This window comes from Urocampus carinirostris, chromosome 9, assembly GCF_059441175.1.
Source record: "Urocampus carinirostris isolate Australia breed hairy pipefish chromosome 9, RoL_Ucar_1.0, whole genome shotgun sequence".
Taxonomy (NCBI): Eukaryota; Metazoa; Chordata; class Actinopteri; order Syngnathiformes; family Syngnathidae; genus Urocampus; species Urocampus carinirostris.
In genome coordinates this window covers 19,387,004-19,408,319 of record NC_142357.1, presented here as the reverse complement: position 1 = coordinate 19,408,319, position 21,316 = coordinate 19,387,004, and the positions used below count along the sequence as shown (strand labels likewise).

Sequence of the window (21,316 nt, the reverse complement as noted above, 5' to 3'; positions counted from 1 at the left end):
TCACTGTTGCTGCAGGCCTGCTACTTCTGACAGTCCTTCTTATCTTTTTATGGAAGGTAACAAAACATAATTACTTATATTTTTGACATACACCAAATGTATTGAACTTTGTTTTAAAATCAATGCTTGTGTAATGCTAACACTAAAAGTCAAATGAGAAATTAGCATGTACATGGGAGTTTTAGCCACTTGAACTATAAATATTCATAAGATGTTTAAAATAAGCCTGTTTATTTTTTTGTCTTTTTAGCAGGGTTGCATGAAGTGTACAATGTGTAACAGAGAGTCTTCCCACACGGAGTTGGAAAAACTCAAAGCCTGAAAAAAGAACGGAGTACAAACGGATTCTATGGGATTCAGACCTTTTATGAACTCAACACAGAAAAGACAACGTGACGCTATTAATGTCTTTATAATGACAGGGAAAATATCACTTGTGTGTTTTCACAACAAAGTGTGAAGAACTACTGAAAACAATTGTGTTCAGGAGGACTTTTCTCTTGAAAGTATTGCCTTAGACTCCCAATGGTGTCAAGACAAACAGAAGTTTTCAAATTTAACCAAATAAGAGTGACTTTGAGGTTTTTGTACATCCACCTGCAATATTAAATGCTATTCTTCAAATATATTGCATTACGTAATTCTGAGGGTTGGGGGCGAGGCATTAAGATTTAGGACATTGTAAAAAATATATTTTGTAAATAAAGGAAACTTTTGATTATGTGGTTCAAATTGTGCTTTTATGTTAACCAAACTGTATATTAGGCTGAGCTCTTTTTCCCGGCACAAAAGATTAAATGTGGTCATATATGGCAAACGAGGCGCAGTTGGTACACCCTTCACAGACTTATCAGCATGGATGTATTACTTTCACCAACAACATTTACAAGCTTTGACGTCATCAAAATATATTCCTTTTTTTATACCCACTGCCTCTTTTCAGAAAAATAAGTAGAAAAGCAGAAATTTTCAACAGAAAGCATCCAAACATCTGCTGCACGTGGATACATCAAGAATCAGGGGGCGACATATCATGAAGCACTCAAACGATCATACAAAGCATTGCACGCTGCTGAACTCGACAAAGATTGGCTTCCTTTGAATTTATCTGATGGCATCGATTCATTCGAACGAAGGATTATCACATTTGACCTCATCGTTCAATACAAACAAACAAATAAATAAACAAATACATGAATGAAAACATATATCAATTGCTTATATGACATTCTTGTCATTTTAGAGGGAACCCTGTTTGTAATGACATTGGCACAATAATTGTAAAATATATTCCGTAGAAATTGTTTCTACTTGGATGTATTTCATGAAAACAACGAATTTGACTGCATGCCACTATTGGTGTCACAATGTTGATTTAATGGAAAATGTAATTTTTTATGTATCTTACTTCTGAGAATTAAAAAAAAACAAATACATATGAAAGAAATATGACATTACAGACAGTGTTCTTTTCAAGCATCCTCAGAAAGGCAATTCTTTACTTTGTGAGTACAGACGCTCCCCTACTTATGACCATTCGACTTACGTAAAATGTTAGATACGAACATTTTTTTCGGAATGTCGACAAGTATCCAGACGTTGCTATAAGTTAGATTTTGTATCGTGTGCACCTTTTTTTCCAAGTACAGGACATTACTGTAGTGCTTTTTTTTGCCGCTACCAGAGTGTGGTGGCGCTGTGAGAGGTCACCCAGCATCCACCCAGAAGTGAAAATAATCCTCTTCCTAATTTGTGTGTAAACATTCTACACTGTCTACGTCTATACTATCTCCAGCGCACTAAGATCTTTGAGATTTTTATTGTTTAATATCTCGTTCATCCATTCCATATGGTTGGTGTAAAGTGTAAAGAAGAGGCGAGCCGTTTCTTTTGAAATGAAAGTGGAATAAGAAAGCTTGATGCGGTTGATAAAATGGTCGGAACACATTATTTCAGCCCCTTTTTACCACGGAGGAGGAGCTTTTGAAGCGCATCTACCAAAAGTAAGTTAAACTCAACTTATCTTTATAGAGCATATTATTTTATGAAATGTATATCTTTTAAGGCAGCACTGCGGCGCAGTGGTTAGCGCGTGTGCGGCACAGTTCTAAGGTCTTGGGAACCTCCTGTGTGGGTTCAAATCCAGCTACCGGACTTACTGTGCAAAGTTTGTATGTTCTCCCCGTGCTTGCGTGGGTTTCCTCCGGGCACTCCGGTTTCCTCCCACATTCCAAAGACATGCATTTCAGGTGGATTGGCCGGTCCAAATTGTCCCTAGGTGTGAATCAGCGAGCGAGTTGTCTGTCCCTGTGTGCCCTGCGATTGGATGGCAACCAGTTCAGGGTGTCCCCTGCCCACTGACCGGTGATTGCTGGGATGGGCTCCAGCACCCCCGCGACCCTACTGAGGATAAGCGGTGCAGCTAATGAGATGAGATGAGGTATATCTTTTGGTACAAACAGTACAGGTTACGTATACAAGCCTTAAACATATTTATATTAACTTTAAACTTACAAAATATAGCACTGAAGCAACTTACGAACAAATTTAATTTACAAACGATCATCCGAAACCTGTCTCATTCGTAAGTAGGACAGCGTCTGTAAACTTATTTGTTTTGGGTTTTTTTTGTCAATTTTTAAGGCAAGTCCAAACACAAAACCTGTAAATAGTTTTATCTTTTTCAAATTATTTTGCCTCTTACTTTGGCCAGCAACTATTGTTTTAGGCAGATAAAGAACAATTTTCCCTAAAGAAGCATTTAAATAATTTAATATGACGGCCTGTGGAAACCTGCTGTTAAATTAAACATGAAAAAGTGACGTAAACTGTTTTAAAAGCGGATTTGTTTAAGAGTTTCTGTCAGCCAACGCTAACACTCATTGGATAAAGACAGGCTGTTGTAAACATTGAGGTTGCAAAATTGTTTTTTACCGTATTGCTTCTTAAAAGTTCCTTTTCCAAATATAATACCCAGATTGGTTCTATAAAACAAATTAACTTCTGTATCTTATTCCAAAATCGGCATTTCCTCAAACTATTGCTAACCTGAAAACTTTACCAATTGGCACGTTTTGCCTACACACTACAATAGTTTGTTAATTTGTGCTGTTGCTTCAAATAAATAAGAAACATTTTGTGCTATTAAATGTACGTGCTAGTGTATACAAGCCAACATTTTGACATTAAAAAGTGGTAGATGTTGCTGTGCAATGTATTTTTACACTTGAAACACAATTTGTCTCCAGAAAAAAAAAAAAAAAGAAAAAAAAAACAGCATATTCTTGTTTAAAAGCCAAAGTGGCAAACTTTTACAAAAATGGAAAGCTAATAGGATCTTTGCAGGTTATTCAGGCACAAGGATTTAATATCACTGCAAAATAGAGCAGCCATAGACTAATATATTAGTCTCGAGTCAAGATGTTTTTGTTGTTTCAATTTAAAAAAGCGGAAGTTTTTTGTTTTTTTTTAATCGATAAGCATTTTTAAGAGGGGAAAAGTGTGAGTCTAACGCATCAAGCGGTAGTATTGATGAGTACGCAATAGGGAAAAAATTCTTGATTGGTTATCTAGACAAAAACAACTGCGATAAGCAGCTATCTCCACCAGGAGGCCGTCACTAGCAACACCAAAGAAAGCTGGGAGGATGTGAGCTGAAATGCTGTAGAGGAGACTCTCCCGTGATTGCGGTTTCCCTTAGGCCCGTTTCTCTCTCGGACCCGAGGAGGTTTGGCGGGATTGGCGGCGGGGTATCGTGGGGGCTTGCTGTAAGTAGGAGTGTGAGGCCCATGTCCCGGCCCGTCGCCGTTGTAACGCTCGCTGGCATCGCCATCCCCTGACCCGCTGCCTTCTTCACCTGCAAAACACAAGAACAGTGTTCATCAGAAAGACGGCTATCTTGGACACATTATTATTGGGTGGACTCTGGATTTTTGCACACTGGACTACAGAGGGTGGCCATTTCGAAAAAATAAATACCGGAGGATAATATTTTCCGGACTATAAGGCGCATCTCAAACGACTTTGTCCAGTGGTGGGCTGTGAAGGCTTGCTGGCCTAAAAATTATCTAAATAGTGAGAATTTGATCATATTTTTTCACCAATACTTTTTGAACTTTCATTGCTTTTCCCTGGTTGCACTGCTTCCAGATGTGGGTTTTCATGTTTAAGCGTTTAACCCATCACATTTTTGTGAATTTCCCTACGGGGATGAAGTATCTATCTATCTATATCTATCATTCATTTCATCCATTAGTTGTTGCTAGGCTCTGAAATCTACCTGGAGGCCTTCACAAGAAAATCCTGGTGCCTGTGTCATATACAGTAATATCAGTTTTCAAGAAAACTGTTGGTTTAGCCAATCAGAATCCAAGCTGCTGTCTGAACGCCTGCTCGCTGGTGTTGAGAACTGTCACCGGTTTAGACACTATGATTGGTTATGAGTCAGTAATCCACCAAAGCGATCTGGCCAACAGTTGATAAGCTTGACAAGAATAGCTTTACAAGGAAATACAGAATACTGTGCTGATTTAATACTGAAAGGTCGGACAACTCCGAAGCGAGCAAGCCTCTCTTAAGCAGTAAAAGTTTTTTTCAACCACTTTTAGGACAGAGTTAAGATCTTAAGTCCGAGCCAAAACCTTGCCCGGACCTATCCAAAATTCGATGAGGATTGGTACGTTCGGGTTGAGCCGAACTTCTCTCTCCTGACTTTTTCTTTTTTTATCATTATCAGACCATCATTGTTTTTCTTTGTCACTGTTTATACAGTCTGGTTTAAGTTGGATTTATTACAAAAGACAAGTTTTGCGTCACATGGCGAAATTCTGGTGACCTAACCACATTCAAGCCTGTGAGGTGTGCGTATAGTATTAAGCCTCCACCTCTAAGCCTCAACGTGAGCTTCTACCTCTGGTATTCCCCAAGAGACCACTGTCACATATTCTTGTGGATTTTGTTTTGGGTGCTACCCCACGTCTAAGGAATTCTCTGGTGTGTTAAGAGTGGTCGACTGCTTCTCCAAGATGGTTTACTACATATCTCTAGCCAATCTTCCCTCAGCTAAGGTCACTACGAAAACCCTTCTCAAAGGGGATTTTAACTTTCATGGTTTCCCTGAAGACATTGTTTTGGACCAGGGTCGCAGTTCATCTCAGTTCAGGAAGGGGTTATGTAAACGTATAGGGGCCACGATCAGTTTGTCGTCAGAGTTTCACCCCCAATCCAACAGCCAAACAGAAAGGCTAAACCAAGAGCTCAATACCGTCACACCTTGCAAGACTCAAGTCCCATTAAAATGTCTTTATTATTCTCCTGATAAAAGAAAAATAGCATTTTTTATATAATACTCTGGAAAATGATTTTATGTACATCTGCCGTTATATGCAACATAAAATATGTATGTTATAAACTAATACTGACTGTCCACAAAGTCCATGTCCTGTCCGCTTTGCGCATGTCGAAGTTTGTTGGTGGCCACCCTGAGCTCCATGATGAGCTGTCTGGTTTTGATGTCGGGCCGTCCGACGTCTACCTCCACCTCGGGATTGTTGAACTGATTGGTCAGCCCGTCGCCTGTCACCTCCGGCAGGTACCTGAACATAACCGAGCACACATGCGGCAAACTTAATACAAACAGGGGTGTAGAAATTTTAATATCTCCACTATCATAGCCTTTTTATGCTTTTAATTCATTGACTGTGGTGATGGAAATTCCGCCTCTTTTTAGAGAACCAGCTCTTTCGGCTTGGCTAACTTAAAATATGCTGTTCCTAAACGACTATTCAGATTTTTGTTGTTGCTGTAATCAACATATTGCCAATTGTTACAAAATATCATGCACAAAATGGCTCAAAGGTGGTATCTGCAACTCTAAATCTTGCTACCCTCTGCTGCAAACTACTGACTTAAAGTCATCTTCACAGCCTCTGTCATCTACTAGTACTAATAAAAAGATTTTGGGGGGTTGAGTTACCCTTTCGATTGTTTTTGAGACAAGCCTATTTTTACGTTTACCATTTTCAGGCAACACTAACAAAAAACCCAGGAACAACCCTCTTTCCAAATATGTACTGGACCAGTAGTGCTAAAAGTAAGATAAAATCAGATAGGAGCAGTGAAAAAAATTATAAAGGCTCTTTCAACTTAGTTGGGCATTGTTAACACATACTTAATGGAAAAAAATATTCTACTTTCAACTTTTTAAAAACACCTCAAACGAAAATATTGAGCAATTGCAGGGAAAAAAAGAGCATCTCAAAGGGAGCTGGCTCTCGATTGTGGGGAAGCGGCTTCCGTTGATCACTTCAAAGAGCCGGCTGATATAGCCATGACGTAACAAACTGACTGCTATTTTGGTGGTGTTAATTGTTCATTCGTTCAGAATGACGGGAGAAAACTTCGATTTTAGGGAAAAAAGAGCAAAATCTCTCAGAAACACGTGTTTCTTACCCAGTGTTGAAACTAACAAATAACAAAGGAACGCGTTATGGAACACAATCGCTTTCCTCGCAAGTACTGTAACACGCTATTGATAACATTTTGTAACTCAACTGCCGTTACAACATGGTGCATTACTGCGCAACTTATTCAAAGAAGAATATGAATTGCAACATTTTTTGATCATCAACTATTCCTCCATTGCTCACGATGTAATTTACAACTCTTAATCTGATATTCTTACAATCTCTACAAGTCTTTTAAGAGAACCGGCTCTTTCGTCTAGGCTCACTAAAAATAGGCCTGTATTATAATAGGCCAAACTACAAAATAAAATACTATACTGAAATCAGGGGGGTCAGTTTGTGTGAGCATACAGTGTCACCAGTAGGGAATGGTAGGCAGCGTGAGGGGAGGTGGGTGTGCCTTACACGAGCACAACAAACTAACTTGAAATTAAGGGTGCTAACGTGAGAACAGAATTAATGATTAAAGTGTGCTGAAATTTGGTCTTTTTTTCTGTAAATTCATTTTGCAATACACCTTGCCTGGAGAAAAAAAGAAAATGTCTTGGACAGTACCCAATAATTGAGAGGACATCTTTGAGTAGTTTGACACCCGGGCACCAAATGGATATGCAGTGTCTTGGCTGAGTGTAGTTTGCAAGCTCTCAAGATTGCACAAGCCAAGCAATATAAAGGGTTCCATAGATTGATGTACACGTTTTCTTCTATTTATTTTATTGTATGGCTATTTTAAAGCAGTGTTAGGGGTCAGCTTCAATGCGAGTATATATGGTAATTTGTAACCAGATAATTACTTTCAGTGTAACCTACTCCAATTGGGTGTCAGTAATCTGTGGGTTAAAAAAAATATTTTTAACTAACAAATAACTACAAGTAAATAAGATAATTACTGTTTTTCAGTGACGCGCCCAATATTGGTCTTACCTTCCTCTGGTCTGCCCGTTCCAGCAGCGGTCTTCATTAGTGACGTCTGCTGCCATCTTTTCGTCATTGCAGATGGTGTGTGGGAGGGACACCCAGAAGCTCCCCATAGGACGCAAGCGCTCTTTAAGTTCCGTAACCTGCATGGAGGCGCATATGAGTCATGGTTTGTCTATCTTGTATCTTTGTATTCTGGTGTCTGAGCATTGCCAAGGTACGCTGTGTCACTTCCACAAATGAAAAATAGTTTTGTGCATTTCAAGTGGGAACTCATAATGCAGTATATTCAACAAAACCTGCCAGACCTACATTTCCCTAAAACAAGGGTCTCAAACTCAATTTACAAGGGGCCACTGGAAATGGAGTCTGGGCCGCATCGTGTTTTTTTAACAAGAAAAGTTTTGATAAAAACATTCTAATGTTCGCAAATATCATAATTTTTTAACACAAATTAAAATGAAAAAAATACATACACATATTGAAAATGAATAAGGAAATCAGTCAGTCAGCAATAACTAAATAAAATATTAATAATACAGGAGATACAAACGACTGAAGAAACCACATAAAGTCACTGACTAGAAAACAATATTTTAGTTCATTTGCCTGTATTAAAAGTACGTTAATATCTCACTTTCTAAACATAAATGGAACAGTAAACATGAATTGTTCTAAACATGGTTTTCTTGTTTACTCCTTGCTGCTAAAAAAAATGATTTAAACCAACCCAAAAAATGACCACAAAATGACTGAAAAATTATCAAAAAATAAACCTTAAAACGAAAATCGATTAAAAGAATGAAAAAAAAAAACGACCAAAACGACCCAAAGAACGACCCCAAAATCACCTAATTCAAAAAAGAAACCTTAAAATGAAAATTGAAAAAAAATGAATATGAAAGAAAATAATAAAAAGTCAGTCAAGGCAGGTCATGTTTATTTGTACAGCCCTTAAAGACATTAAGACGCAGGTAAAAGTACTGGGGGATGTTATTTATATGAGAGTTGAAGGAGAGTGTTGTGTTGAGGATGACACACAGACTCTTGACCAGAAGCGGGGGGACTGAGGAATTGTCAATGGGCAATGGGAAGAGAAAAGGAGTCATCTTTAAAGACGGGGGATTTGGTGCCGGTGAGAAGTAGTTCAGTTTTATTACTGTTTAGTTTTAGGAAGGTGACGGTGAAACAGGATTTTATTTCAGAAAGGCAGGAGTTGAAGTCAGGTGGTGGGAGTGGGGAATTGGGTTTGCAGGAAAAGTAAAGTTGTGTGTCATCAAAGAAGCAGGGGAAGAAAATATTGAATTTTCGGAAGTTATGTTCTAGGGGGATAGGTAAGTTATAAAGAGGAGGTTTATTATTATGATTATAAATATTAGCAACGAAAAGTACAGAAAAAAAATAAAATCAAGTAACAAAGTACGAAAAACTACTGAAACAGAACAAAATAGTATGAAAAGTACTGAAAATCATGAAAAAGTTATGAAAAGTGTGTGTAGAAGTAGAAGTAAAAAAGTGCATATTATTCAAAAGTATGAAAATAAACAAAAATGGACCAAAAAAGAAACAAAAAATGCGACCAGAAAATGACCGAAAATCGACCAAAACAAACGAACTTTTAAACAAAAATCGACTAAAATAGAACCAAATCTACATTTTAAAATACAAAAATTAAAAAATTAGGGCAGGTTCCAAAAACTAGCATACGTGTTTGAGACCCCTGCCCTAAAACATTAGGACACAATTAAAAACAGATCAAAGGAAAGAACACCTGTAAACTTAACATTTTTAAGTGGACGTTGGTAGAGCCAAAGACCAAATCTTACCAGACGGTCCAAGTTAGTGCCTGCGGCCGTGGTTGGTTTTTCTTCAGGGGTGTAAGTACGGAAAGACCTCCTGTTACCATCCGACCCCTTTATTGATCGCGTTGAGCGTGCTGAAACTGGTCTGGGGTTCCCGCATCCTTGGAACACCTAAACAGAACAACAATAGAGAGTTAATTTCTAACAGATATAGAAAAAAAGTCTTTATTTAAATGGCACCAGTTATTGTTCTGCTGCTCAGGGAAATGTATTATGAAGTTTATGTAGTGTTCCGTATTTATTTTGAGGAAGATTCTCAGACAGGAAGTGAGGTTGCATTGGGAACCATATTATTTCAGTCAAGAAAGCCATTATCGTTTACACATGGCATCATCACCATCAGTATCCGACATAATATATTCTTTTGGTGATGGATATTTTTTTTGCAGTTCAATTAAATTGTTAATTGCTTTGCGGATTTAGTCGATTGTTTTCTGTGTGGTGTCAGACTAGAGGTAAGATCGGGCCTAAAAAAATCCAGCCCAACCCGGCTCGCGGGATTTTAATCCCGGTACAAAAAATGAACTTGACTGTGACTGTGCGTGTGCACCCTGTCGGACAAAGAGAAGGAACTACAGAACACATGACACGAAGGCGTGAAAACATGGCTGTAAAGTGTGCTGATAGTGTAGTGATAATAATGGCTACTGTAAACAAAGGACAGTAAGCACAGAGCCAGTTTCCAAGTGCCTTATTGTACATAACATTGGCGACAACACGTCTTTCAAAGTCTCTGACCCGCCAGGAAATTTGCGGACTATAATGGAAATTTCGCCAGACACTTCGTTGCTCCACAGAGCGTCATTGTGCGGCGGATTATCTTCTGCCAGTATTGGCAGTGCCCCGGAGAGTCAGTCCACCATTACGTCGCTGACCTCTAGGGCTTAGCTACCGTTTGCAGCTTCAGAGATTGAGAGGACCACCTGAGCACACGACGGACCTCAAAGGAGTGGTTTTATCACCAGACAACACGTTACTAATTTGAAAAATGAAAAAAAAAACTTAAGAGAGAAGCCACTGTCCAGCCTGAGCCCGACTTAATTATTGACATTTGTGCGTTTGGTCAGACTCACTGTATTTTCATTGTTTTATTGTTTTTCGCGGGGGTGCTGGAACCCATCGGTGCAGATAATGGATGGATATTTCAGTTTTTCTCTGTTTTGGATGAAAGTGGAGAGTGAATGCGCCTCTTGACTTAGAACTTATTTCTAGCTACTGCTAAATTGTGTAGCCTATACACACAGGGAGAGCAGACCATTAATTAACACAATTGCTTCAGTTTGACATACATATATCTATTATATATACTCCCAAATGAAATGTGTGCATTGATAGCTAGGACAGACATTTTGGAGGGCACCTGTTCACAGAAAATGCATGTTTCCCTTTACGAGAGTATACTGTATTTGATGTATTCGGTTAAAAAATATATATGTTGTAACTAATTATACCCATTTGTAAAATGATCTAAATAGTTTTTTAGAGCATTTTATACATCAGGTTTATATAAAAAAAAAACTGAAATACAAAGGGGGCCAACGCTATAAATGTTTGCATCGTTGTGTCCGTAACAAATGTTGCTCCCAGTTCTTTTAAAACAACAGTGTTGTGCCATTTATAATACCAACATTTTTTACAGGATCTTGGGTAATTTCAGGTCCCGTGTTAAAAAAGGGAGATATTTGCACAAGGGTTAGTTCAACTTTTCTGAAAGACCCGGACAGCCTTAGAAAACAGTACGATAGCGTTTTCTTTTTTAATCCAAGTAGTCGCTATTCTAAAGGGATACGTGCTCTAGGAATCACCTAGTTTCAATTGTGCATACCAGTGGTGCACTATTTGAACTAAGAAAATACCTGGTTTTCAGTAGTCTTGTCAAAATTAGTTTACATAGACATAACTCAACTGCACACTGTAAAAATACTCTAATGTTAACTGGTCATTGATAAGTTGAACCTTTAAAACAGCTTTGAGTTGTTTCAATTTAAAGCATTGATGGAACTGTTTGACGGAAGAAAAATAATCACTTTTTACTGGCTTCTATTTACAATGCAAAAATGGGCATAACCCTGCGATACAATGATATTTGTAACAATAATGGAATACGCAAGGGTTTGTTGTATTGTTTAATATTTACAACACTGATTAATAATATGGCAATAACATTACTTTTACAGACAAAAATAACCAAACTTGCTTTAAAGTGAATGACACTACCGATGTTTTTTCCTTTCCAGTAGCTCCCCTTTTTTTGACTTTGTTATCACCATGCCAACGCAAAGCCCTACACACAATTTTTCAGTTTTACAACCGTCCGTCCTGGGAACCTCTGACATTATTGATGTTATTCGTGCAGCAGATTGCGCCACGCAATTTTGATGCTGGGGGGGTCAAGGTTTGGAGCAGTAATATAATAACTCCATTGATTTCGATCTTTCCATCGATGAGAGAAAAAAAAGGGGCGACTTGTGAGGGAGCATGGAACATGCAGTTCCTTAAAGCGCTTGCCACATATCGAAGCGAGACGTGGGCGCCTCTCAGGTGGATTCACTCCAAGGAGGCTCACCAGTCGGCGGAGTTGTGCGACATCACTGAATTGTGTGGGAACGCAATGCTCTTGTCCCAGGAAGGAAAAGAAACAACAACCAGGAGGACTGACAAGTGGTTGCTTATATTCTTTTGGATATTAAAGGTTTCTTTGGAAAGGACTGAGCTCCAAGAAATTGACTGGGCCTGTTACAACAAATGGGTTCCTTCAGAAACACGTTTACAATATTGCCTTAATATTCATTATAATACAATAAAGAAGAATATTGTAAATAATTAAAATGGAAAAAAATTCAAGTTGTATTTTTCTCTTGATTTGAAGATTTAAAGGGTCTGCATGAAACTTAAAATCCCCCCCAAAAAATCAAAATCCCACATAGATTCTATAAGGTGGTGAGAAAGCGCTTCTTTCGTCTAAATGAAACGCTTTGTCACAATCTGGTACGCCACCTTTACCCAGAGGGCGCCATCCGGGTTTGGAACTGGACACACATGAGCCCAATCACCACACACCTGTCCCAAATCATACCAAGTCTTTAGATTGACTGTTGGGACAGCACATTGGGTGGGTTCATTGTTGTTGCCATTTCCATGTAACTTCCAGCATGTCCTCTGTACCCATGTCAGGTTTGGACACTTGCTTTAAAGTTGCTTTAAAGCCTGGTGTGTTAGTTGTTCCTGGTTTTTGTTAATAAAAATCGTTTTTAGCACCCCTGCCTTGTTCCTGCTTTTCTGCATTTTGTCCCGCCTTCCCAAATGTGACATTAAACTAGGCATGTGCAGCTGGCCCCGGCCCATGACGTGATTTATTTTGTCCCGCTGTAAATTTCTGAGTATGTCCACAAAAAAACCTTTTTGACCCAAAGAGCCATAAAACCAAAAGTATTTTGATTTTTTTGGGGGGGACAAAATACAACAAAACTCTCAGACCCGCTCTCCAGACAAAAGTTAATTCCTCAGCACATTTTATTTCACTGCGCGATGTTAGATAATGTGACAAAATCTATGAAATAATATTTATGCCAGAGCCTGTGTCAGATATCAATAAGAATATAACACTTAAAATTGGTCTCATTCCCAAGGTTATTTAACAGTGTTGAGGCTCATTTTGACTGTCATTTTTGTGTTAGATAATGGTTTCAAAACAAGGTGCAAGAAAAGTTATTTTGTGAAAACGTCTCAAAATATTGCAATTGAGGATACCAACGTATTTCCCCTTTAATGCAGACAGCACTTGGTAAAGGAGAAAGAGCGCGCGCATGCGCTGTGTATAGCTCTGCCCATTCTTACCAGACCCCTGCTCATGATTTTTTTTTCTAATTAATACAAACATAATGTTCCTTCTCACCGTTAGAAAGGAGTAAAGGTGGAAAAGAGTTGACCTCTAGGACATGTTCTATTTGTGTTTTGGACAACTTATCTTTGTGAACAGTTTCTCTGTGATGAACAATAATAAAACAAAGCAGCATTCAAGGTTAATGAATGTGCTGCTACTCAAGATTTGACGCCTGATATTGATGCATTGTTTAAGGCACAAAATGCTAAGTTTCAGGAGCCAGCAGCTGCAAGAAGCCGTCAAGAGTACAATGAGAAAGAGGGGAATATTGTGCAGTATTCTCTCACCTCCAGTAGACCCGCACTGGTATTTGTATCCGATCGTATTGCCCGTTCACTGCTAAAAAACATGTATTTATTTCAATGCAGTATGACAATTGAGGCAAACTGTCAGGGTCGCCTTGGTGACCAGTCTGCCCCGCCCTCTGGGCAACAGCTGAAGCAGTTTCCACTAATTGTGTGTCTGATTTAAGGCTGCATTGTGGGCTCTGCGGTTGCGGGTTCATTACTACTCATTATTCACAATCCCGGTCTGTTATGCCTTGTCCTGTTTTAGTCTGTTATGCCTTGTCCTGTTGAGTTCGTGCCGGAGGAATTCTGTATTGTTCTGTTTTGCCCCGGAGCATTGGGCGACTTTTATTTTATTAAATAAAACTTATGGATCGTCAACGCATTTGAGTTCTCCCTTCATGCCCCCTGCCTCCGTTCTGGTCCGGTCACCTTCCACGCCACCACTCCTCGTGACAGAATGAACCCGCCAACAAAGAGAACTCAGCGAACGATCCCAGCGCGACTTGGGGAGAGCTGGAGAGCGCAGTTCGGCAGGCGCCTACTGAGTTGGCCTTCCCTGCCCGTTCGAACCACGGCCCCGCCCGTCGTGGCCCTTGCTGTGCCTCGAATGGGGTCCCGGGAAGAATTGACGCCTGCCTGTTCGACTCTCATGCCTGCCTGCCCGACTCCCGTGCCGATTGCCTGCTATTCCGTCTCCCCTGCGTGCCAGCCCGACTCCGACTCTGCTGCCCGTCGGGCCGACTCCGACTCTGCTGCCCGTCGGGCCGACTCCGACTCTGCTGCCCGTCGGGCCGACTCCGCTGCCCGTCGGGCCGACTCCGACTCCGCTGCCCGTCGGGCCGACTCCGCTGCCTGCCAGTCCGACTCCGCTCCTCCTGTTTTGCCGGTTCTGATTTTGACTCTCTCATGTCTTGTCTGTTTTGATTTTGACTCTCTCATGTCTTGCCTGTTCTGATTCCGCCTGTCCTGTCTGAATCGCCACTCTGAACCCGAACCCCCAGAGTCTGACTCTTCTGAACCCGAACCCCCAGAGTCTGACTCTTCTGAACCCGAACCCCCAGAGTCTGACTCTTCTGAACCCGAACCCCCAGAGTCTGACTCTTCTGAACCCGAACCCCCAGAGTCTGACTCTTCTGAACCTGAACCCCCTGGGTCTGACTCTTCTGCATCGGCCTGACCTGAGTGCGACTCTTCTGCATCGGCCTGACCTGAGTGCGACTCTTCTGCATCGGCCTGACCTGAGTGCGACTCTTCTGCATCGGCCTGACCTGAGTGCGACTCTTCTGCATCGGCCTGACCTGAGTGCGACTCTTCTGCATCGGCCTGACCTGAGTGCGACTCTTCTGCATCGGCCTGACCTGAGTGCGACTCTTCTGCATCGGCGTGACCTGAGTGCTACTCTTCTGCATCGGCGTGACCTGAGTGCTACTCTTCTGCATCGGCCTGACCTGGGTGCGACTCTTCTGCATCGGCCTGTCCTGAGTGCGACTCTTCTGTAGAGGCCTGTTCTGATTTTGCCTGTTCTGTTCTCGTCGGTTCTGCCTGTCTGTTATCCCCTGTCCAGTTTGCCCACCAGACCCCCTCCCGGCCGAGCGCCGATTCCGATCCGCCCAACGCAGATGGCGCCTGCCTCTCCCCGTTCCTGCGTGTTCGTAGGAGGGAGTGGGGTTGCCCCAATCGCGAGCGTCAACATTCCTGGGCGTGAGGTTGTAATTTTTTCTGTTTGGGACCTCGGGAGCTGTCCCTTAAGAGGGGGGCTCTGTCACGGTCGCCTTGGTGACCAGTCTGCCCCGCCCTCTGGGCAACAGCTGAAGCAGTTTCCACTAATTGTGTGTCTGATTTAAGGCTGCATTGTGGGCTCTGCGGTTGCGGGTTCATTACTACTCATTATTCACAATCCCGGTCTGTTATGCCTTGTCCTGTTTTAGTCTGTTATGCCTTGTCCTGTTTTAGTCTGTTATGCCTTGTCCTGTTGAGTTCGTGCCGGAGGAATTCTGTATTGTTCTATTAAATAAAACTTATGGATCGTCAACGCATTTGAGTTCTCCCTTCATGCCCCCTGCCTCCGTTCTGGTCCGGTCACCTTCCACGCCTCGTGACACAAACATGTTTTTTTTCATAGCTCCCACTTGAGTTTGTTTATTGTTGTGAGTTGGATCAGACGTAAAGCTGCATTAATTCAACTGTTAAAATAGACGTTATTTTTAACACATTCTATGCCAAACAATGATTTTTGTTTTCACTGTTTTTGAATAAATGTGTTGTGCTTAAAAAAGATCCATTTTCATCTGTAATTATAATGCTTACGGAAGCCTACAAATGATTAAACATAGTACTGAAAACCAAAGCTAAATATACAAACTGAGTTGGACATGTCTATCTTTAACTCACTTGCACATACATGCCGTTTGTCCTTTAACTTGCACCAGGCACTACAGCAATAGGTGTCCTGTTTTTCTCCAAAGAATCAATACAAAAGCTCAGTAAAAGTCATGCTTGCCTTGGCAGAGACACTGACGCTGTTTTCTTGCATGTGCATAATGGCTTCGGACACTTTGACGGAGATGGAGTCAGCTGCCAGCTCTATGTTGAATGGCCCCTCCAGTTTCTCCGCTACCTGGTAAAGGGCGTCTAAAGAATGTAAAAAAAAAATGATTGCAGGTGAAGCCAAGTCATGTTTATTTGTATAGCCCTTAAAAACAAAGAGTCTCAAAGGGCTGCAAAGACCACAGATTATTGCAAACCACAGAATATTATTACACCATCCCCTGATCTAAAACCTACATGAGGGCAAGGAAAAACTCAAAATCCTCAACATGAGGAAAATGAAGTGGATCTGTGTTAAACTTTATATTTACTTGGGTTTGGTTCATAAAAATAATGCAAGTAAAAACAAAGAATCCAAATTCAAGTGGCTCTTGTATTTCTATCTGCTGATTATTTCTGTATTTGGCCCTAGAGGAGATGTGGCACTTTCTCAGTGTTGTAATCTTTAAGCAAACCTAAGACTTATCTTTGATCGCATATGGTGACTGGGTATTATATGTGCCTCACAGTTTAGAGTTCCTTGTTAAATTCCAGCTAACACCTGCCCTGTGTGGAGTTTAATGTCTCTGGTGGGTTTTCTCCAGGCACTCCAGTTTCCACATCCCAGGATCATGGTTGATTCGCAATTTAAAATTGTCCCCAGGAACTGCTTTATGAATGAATGGTTTTCGGTCTCTGTGTGCCCTTTGATTGCCTGTCCCCTATTTGTTGTTTGACATTAACTGAGATTGACTCCAAATTTTATCTTATATTTCTCTTTTAAGTCTAATAATGTGTTTACTCTGGAGTGCCATGTCCAATATGGTTGCATACAATGTTCACTACATTGTTATCAATGACAATAAAGACAGTTCGTTTGACCAATGCAACCCTCCTGAGCGGTAAGCGGATTGAAAATGAATGGATGACAAAAGATAAGAGCACATTTGTACTTTGTTGAATGTGTTTAACAGAAACTAATGAGAATAAAGGCCCTACTATATATTTTTTTCAAAGTATTTCATCGTGTAAAACAGTGTGGAATCATATCAGAGTACTGTCTTTTCATGCCCTGTGTTTCAATGTTCGTCTATCACAAAGACACCCACCCCTAATTGTGACTGCCTATGCGTGCTTAAAGCATTACATTAGATTAAATGTAAATAAATGTGGGACAAGAAAAAATATAAATACAGTCTACTCACACCGCCTGTCACCCACCAATAAAATAGTCCCACTCGGTGTCCAAGTCAGCTTGATTGGCCAAGCAGCCTTTCATCACATTCAGGCAGAAGGCACGGCATGGACGCAATGAGGGCATCCCTCGACACACTGGACAATACCATTGACGCATCAGGCCACGTACACACTCAGAGTCTGGGGTCATCTAGAATGCATGGGAGGAAACCACATAACACTGAATCAAAAAAAGAAAAGGTAGATTACAACTGTTAAAGCCCTGGAATACTCAGAAATGAGTAATGAAAAACCTTAAGTTAATACTTTAACTTTTATCATTATTATTACTATTATTAGAATGTGACAAATTTATCTAGTCATTTACCCATTGATGTTTACCTTTGTGGCTTTGTTGACAATATCTCGACCAATCGCCAAACCCTGGGACAGTGCTCTAGCAGCAATAAAAGCTCTGGATACCTAGATTGGGGGGCAAAAAATGATTTAAAAGGTATTTACTGTGTATCTTATTCAACAAGACATAACATTGCACCTGTACACGGAGTTTGCGAGGAACATCGCCAAACGGCTGCAGCTGTTCAGCGTGCTTAATAACGCACTCCAGGTAATCGTCGCTGAACTGATATTGCGGGTTGACCAGAGTGAAGACCCGTTCCACCAATCTGGACCAGAAGTCCGACAAAACCTCTGTCAGACTTATGCTGCCCCCTGTGAATAAAAAGGACAATTTTGACTTTTGCCCTTGGCTAGTAATCTATGTCTCAGACTGCTCCTGTTCCACAAAGAAAGCAGAGAATTCAGGCAAAGACCATAATGTTGGTTGGAATGTATGAGAAAGAGAGACCGCGCCATACAAAGGCAAATTTCAATAGTCCATCCTAAGACATGTTACACATTTATGCTGACAGCGTTAGTGGAATGATTACATAAGTATGAAAGTAAAGCATTTTATTAATTGATTGATGTGTAGATAGATAGCTGGGCAGGTAGGTAGGTAGACCAACAAACAGGCAGACCGGCAGATGGATAAATATCCATTCTTATTATTTTTAATACTATTTCTTCAATTAAAGTTGTACATACATCAATTAGTTTTTTTCATTATTTGTTTACTTATTTTTCATCTATACACTTTTGATAACTAGATCAAAATACAGGGAAATTGGAAGATAAAATACAAGTGCATTAATTGACAGACAGGCTGAAAGATGGATGTATAAGCAATGGGAATCATTCCTATTACACTTTCAATTCCAAGATGACTCACAGACAGTGATAGTGTTATGTAGCCATCTGGTACCACCTTGCATCTAAATATACAGTACAGTGTGTCGAAATTCTAATTTCTGTTTAGGAGGTAGGTGCATGAGAAACTGACCGGAATAATATCGACGCAGCTCCACAAACAGCTCCTGGAAAACAAGCGAGTTTTGCGTGAAGAGGCGTCCGTACGTCTTAGTGAACATCTGGTTCATGGACTTCTCTGACAAGTCTATCAGCTCCCTGAAGAACTCTGAAAGAACAGAGATAAGGGTCTGACACATGGAACCTAGACCTCGCCAGCTCACCGTTTCGTCACCCAGCACATATTCGCCAATGCGTGCAAACTGGCCGCCTTCAACAATAGCATTTATGGCTCGTATGTGCGGTCTCCCACTCCTGATTCATCGCTTATATAAAATAAGGAGGAGGGCTAAGGGAAAGGATTAATAGCATGTAGGTGGGAAACATTTCAATTCAGCTGGGCGGTCTAAGACAAACATCAACTTTATCCCGACTTTGGTTTTAATAGAGCAGTGTTTCCCAACCTTTTTTAGCCAAGACACACTTGCTACAAAAACCTCATCGTTACAAAGCTTAAACATATATCATAACGTTAATAACTAATCAAGTTAATTAATTGGTCAATATACACCTTTTTCATGCCCAAGTTCAAGCACCTCTTAAAGACTGTCAAAGCCAGTTTTCCAATTTCGCCAGTGTCATTCAAACAGGGAAAAAGTACATTATTATATTGTTAATAATAAATATTATTTTTGTTATAATTGTCATGATCATTATTATTATTGATCCCAATTACAGTAGCTATTGTAAATATGAACTGGTCATCAAAACCACTATTTTTGTACATTTTACTCGCTGGCATAAAAATATATGTTACTTTAATGTGTCATGTATCGAGTCAGACTAGCAAGAAACATGGCAACAATTTTAAGCATATACAAGCACTTCACCAAAATATCAAGCACATTTTAAATCTTTAAGCATTTTCAAAGATTTCAGGCACCCGTACAAACCCTCTCAGTAATTTTGCAGTAATCTGGGATTTCGCTATATTTTTTTCCTGTTTTTAAAGTTTTCCTATATTTTCATTGTGTTTTTTCCTGTAAAAAAATAAAATAAAAGGTTTAAAATGAGAAAAAATGATCTACCAGTGGAACAAACACATTTTTACTAGGTTCTAACTTGTTTCTGTTTTCTCTTATTTTGTAAAATGAGAAAATAGCTTTAACCAGCAAAATTATGTGCAATTCTTTTTCCTTTTTTTATTTATTTAATTAATCGGTATCATCAGACAAGATTAATTATTTAATATATTCCCTTTTGCTAAATCATAAGCAGGTAATTGTTAAATAAAAAGGAAAACAAATTGTAATCACTGCCACCTTCTGACACGGATGAATGTTAGTTTCTTCGATCACTGGAAAAATCTGAACAAAATATTTTTTTTCCAAAGATAATATTGAGAGGGTCTCACAGCACACTATTGTGCCCTGGGACACTTGTTTAATAACACTGTAACATGGACACCTCATTTGATAATATTTTTTTTATCTTTAAGAATAGTTTTCTACTTGCATTTTCTCATAAAACAGCCATGGCCAAAAATAAGGATTGCTCAAAGCCTTACCATTTTTTTAATAATCAAATTACTGCAGACTCAGCTTTTCACAAACACATATAGAGGATGGAGAACAGTAAGTCAAGGATTTTCTTACCATCAAAGCGCCGTTGCCTCTGGGTGAAGGTGGTCAACAGGAACTGGCTGTGGTTCTCCACGGATTTCAGGAAGTCCCGCTCGCTTTGAAGGGCCAGCGTTTCCTCCATCTGGCTGGAGCAACAGGTGTAGTCCTGAGGACACAGCCTCAAATGCTCTCCTGTGTAGAAAACAAAGAACGGTTTTAATGGCAATCAAGCATAAAGGATTGTTCGGTGTGCCAATGGACAACGTCCAATTTCCTTCAGTCAGACCCAGTACCAGCGTTGAGGTTCCTGTCTGGTGAGTAACAGGCATTTAAATGAACCTACATCTTAATCATCATTTGATTGGCAAATAAAAAAAGAAAAATATTCATAATCTGTACCATAGAATTAAACATTTAATTGTCTTTGCTTAACTTATAAAAGAAATCTATGCGCTGTTCCTTTTGAATAAAAGCATCAATAGAAAAGTAATTCTTCGTTATGAAAAAAACGTCCATGCAATGAGAAATAAATTACTTGATGGCTTGACCTGCTCTAACACTATCACTAATTCTATTATCTAGGGCTGAGGCGTGTGCCAAATGGGAATCTTTGGTTCCAACTGTCACCCTCTTTCAGCTCCATGAGGAGGCTCTATGAAATGAGCCAGCTCGACATAAATCAGGGGCCTGCTGCTTTCGAGAAGATTTCTCCCTTCCTCCATGTCATTAATATCATTAGAAGGAGTCCAGTTGTGGCTCATTTTTCCGCTTTGACTTTTTTTTTACATGCATAACAGTCTTTTTGTTCTCCGTATTGAACTGCAGGCTGCTGCCCCCCATTTTCCCCCTCTGCTCATCGAGCAAACCAGGCTAACACAGAGATCAAGCCTCTCATGTTCACCAGTCACCTGCGCTTTTCAAAAGAAAAAGTGTGCGAGAGAGAGAATGAGAGAGGGAGAGATAAATAATTACTTAAAAGTTCACAGTAGCCCAGGTCCGAGGCTTTATATTTGGCAGAGGACGCCTGTCACCAAGTGTCATGATTACCGATTGGAGTCACCTGTGCCCGCTCATTTGCCGCAAACCGCCACGGGTTCTCACTGGCTCCCTGTCACTATTTAAACCCAGTACTGTCAATCCCCTGTTGTCAGTCTGTCTGCGAACCTTTGTGTATACAATTCTAGCCTTTTTCGACCCTGACTCCCAC

General features: G+C 40.2%; 2 protein-coding genes across 3 annotated transcripts in view; one reads left to right on the top strand and one right to left on the bottom strand.

Annotated features, from left to right (window-relative positions):
* Window positions 1-386, top strand: part of LOC148359526 (integrin alpha-6-like) — an 18,125-nt gene extending 17,739 nt beyond the window's left edge. Inside the window, exons 24-25 of the mRNA XM_088344341.1 lie at window positions 1-56; window positions 251-386. The exon at window positions 1-56 is cut by the window's left edge and continues 70 nt beyond it. Coding sequence (XP_088200467.1) covers window positions 1-56; window positions 251-322 — 128 coding nt within the window. The 3' untranslated portion in view covers window positions 323-386. The remainder of the gene's footprint in view (window positions 57-250) is intronic.
* A 10-nt stretch (window positions 387-396) lies between these two features.
* Window positions 397-21,316, bottom strand: part of LOC148359525 (glypican-6-like) — a 29,357-nt gene continuing 8,437 nt past the window's right edge. For both annotated transcript variants that reach the window (XM_088344821.1, XM_088344822.1), the window contains exons 2-11: window positions 20,143-20,301; window positions 18,522-18,656; window positions 17,676-17,851; window positions 17,522-17,602; window positions 17,165-17,330; window positions 15,918-16,048; window positions 9,209-9,355; window positions 7,389-7,525; window positions 5,422-5,594; window positions 397-3,856 (exon numbers count right to left, since the gene is read on the bottom strand). In XM_088344821.1, coding sequence (XP_088200947.1) covers window positions 3,597-3,856; window positions 5,422-5,594; window positions 7,389-7,525; window positions 9,209-9,355; window positions 15,918-16,048; window positions 17,165-17,330; window positions 17,522-17,602; window positions 17,676-17,851; window positions 18,522-18,656; window positions 20,143-20,301 — 1,565 coding nt within the window. In that variant the 3' untranslated portion in view covers window positions 397-3,596. The remainder of the gene's footprint in view (window positions 3,857-5,421; window positions 5,595-7,388; window positions 7,526-9,208; window positions 9,356-15,917; window positions 16,049-17,164; window positions 17,331-17,521; window positions 17,603-17,675; window positions 17,852-18,521; window positions 18,657-20,142; window positions 20,302-21,316) is intronic.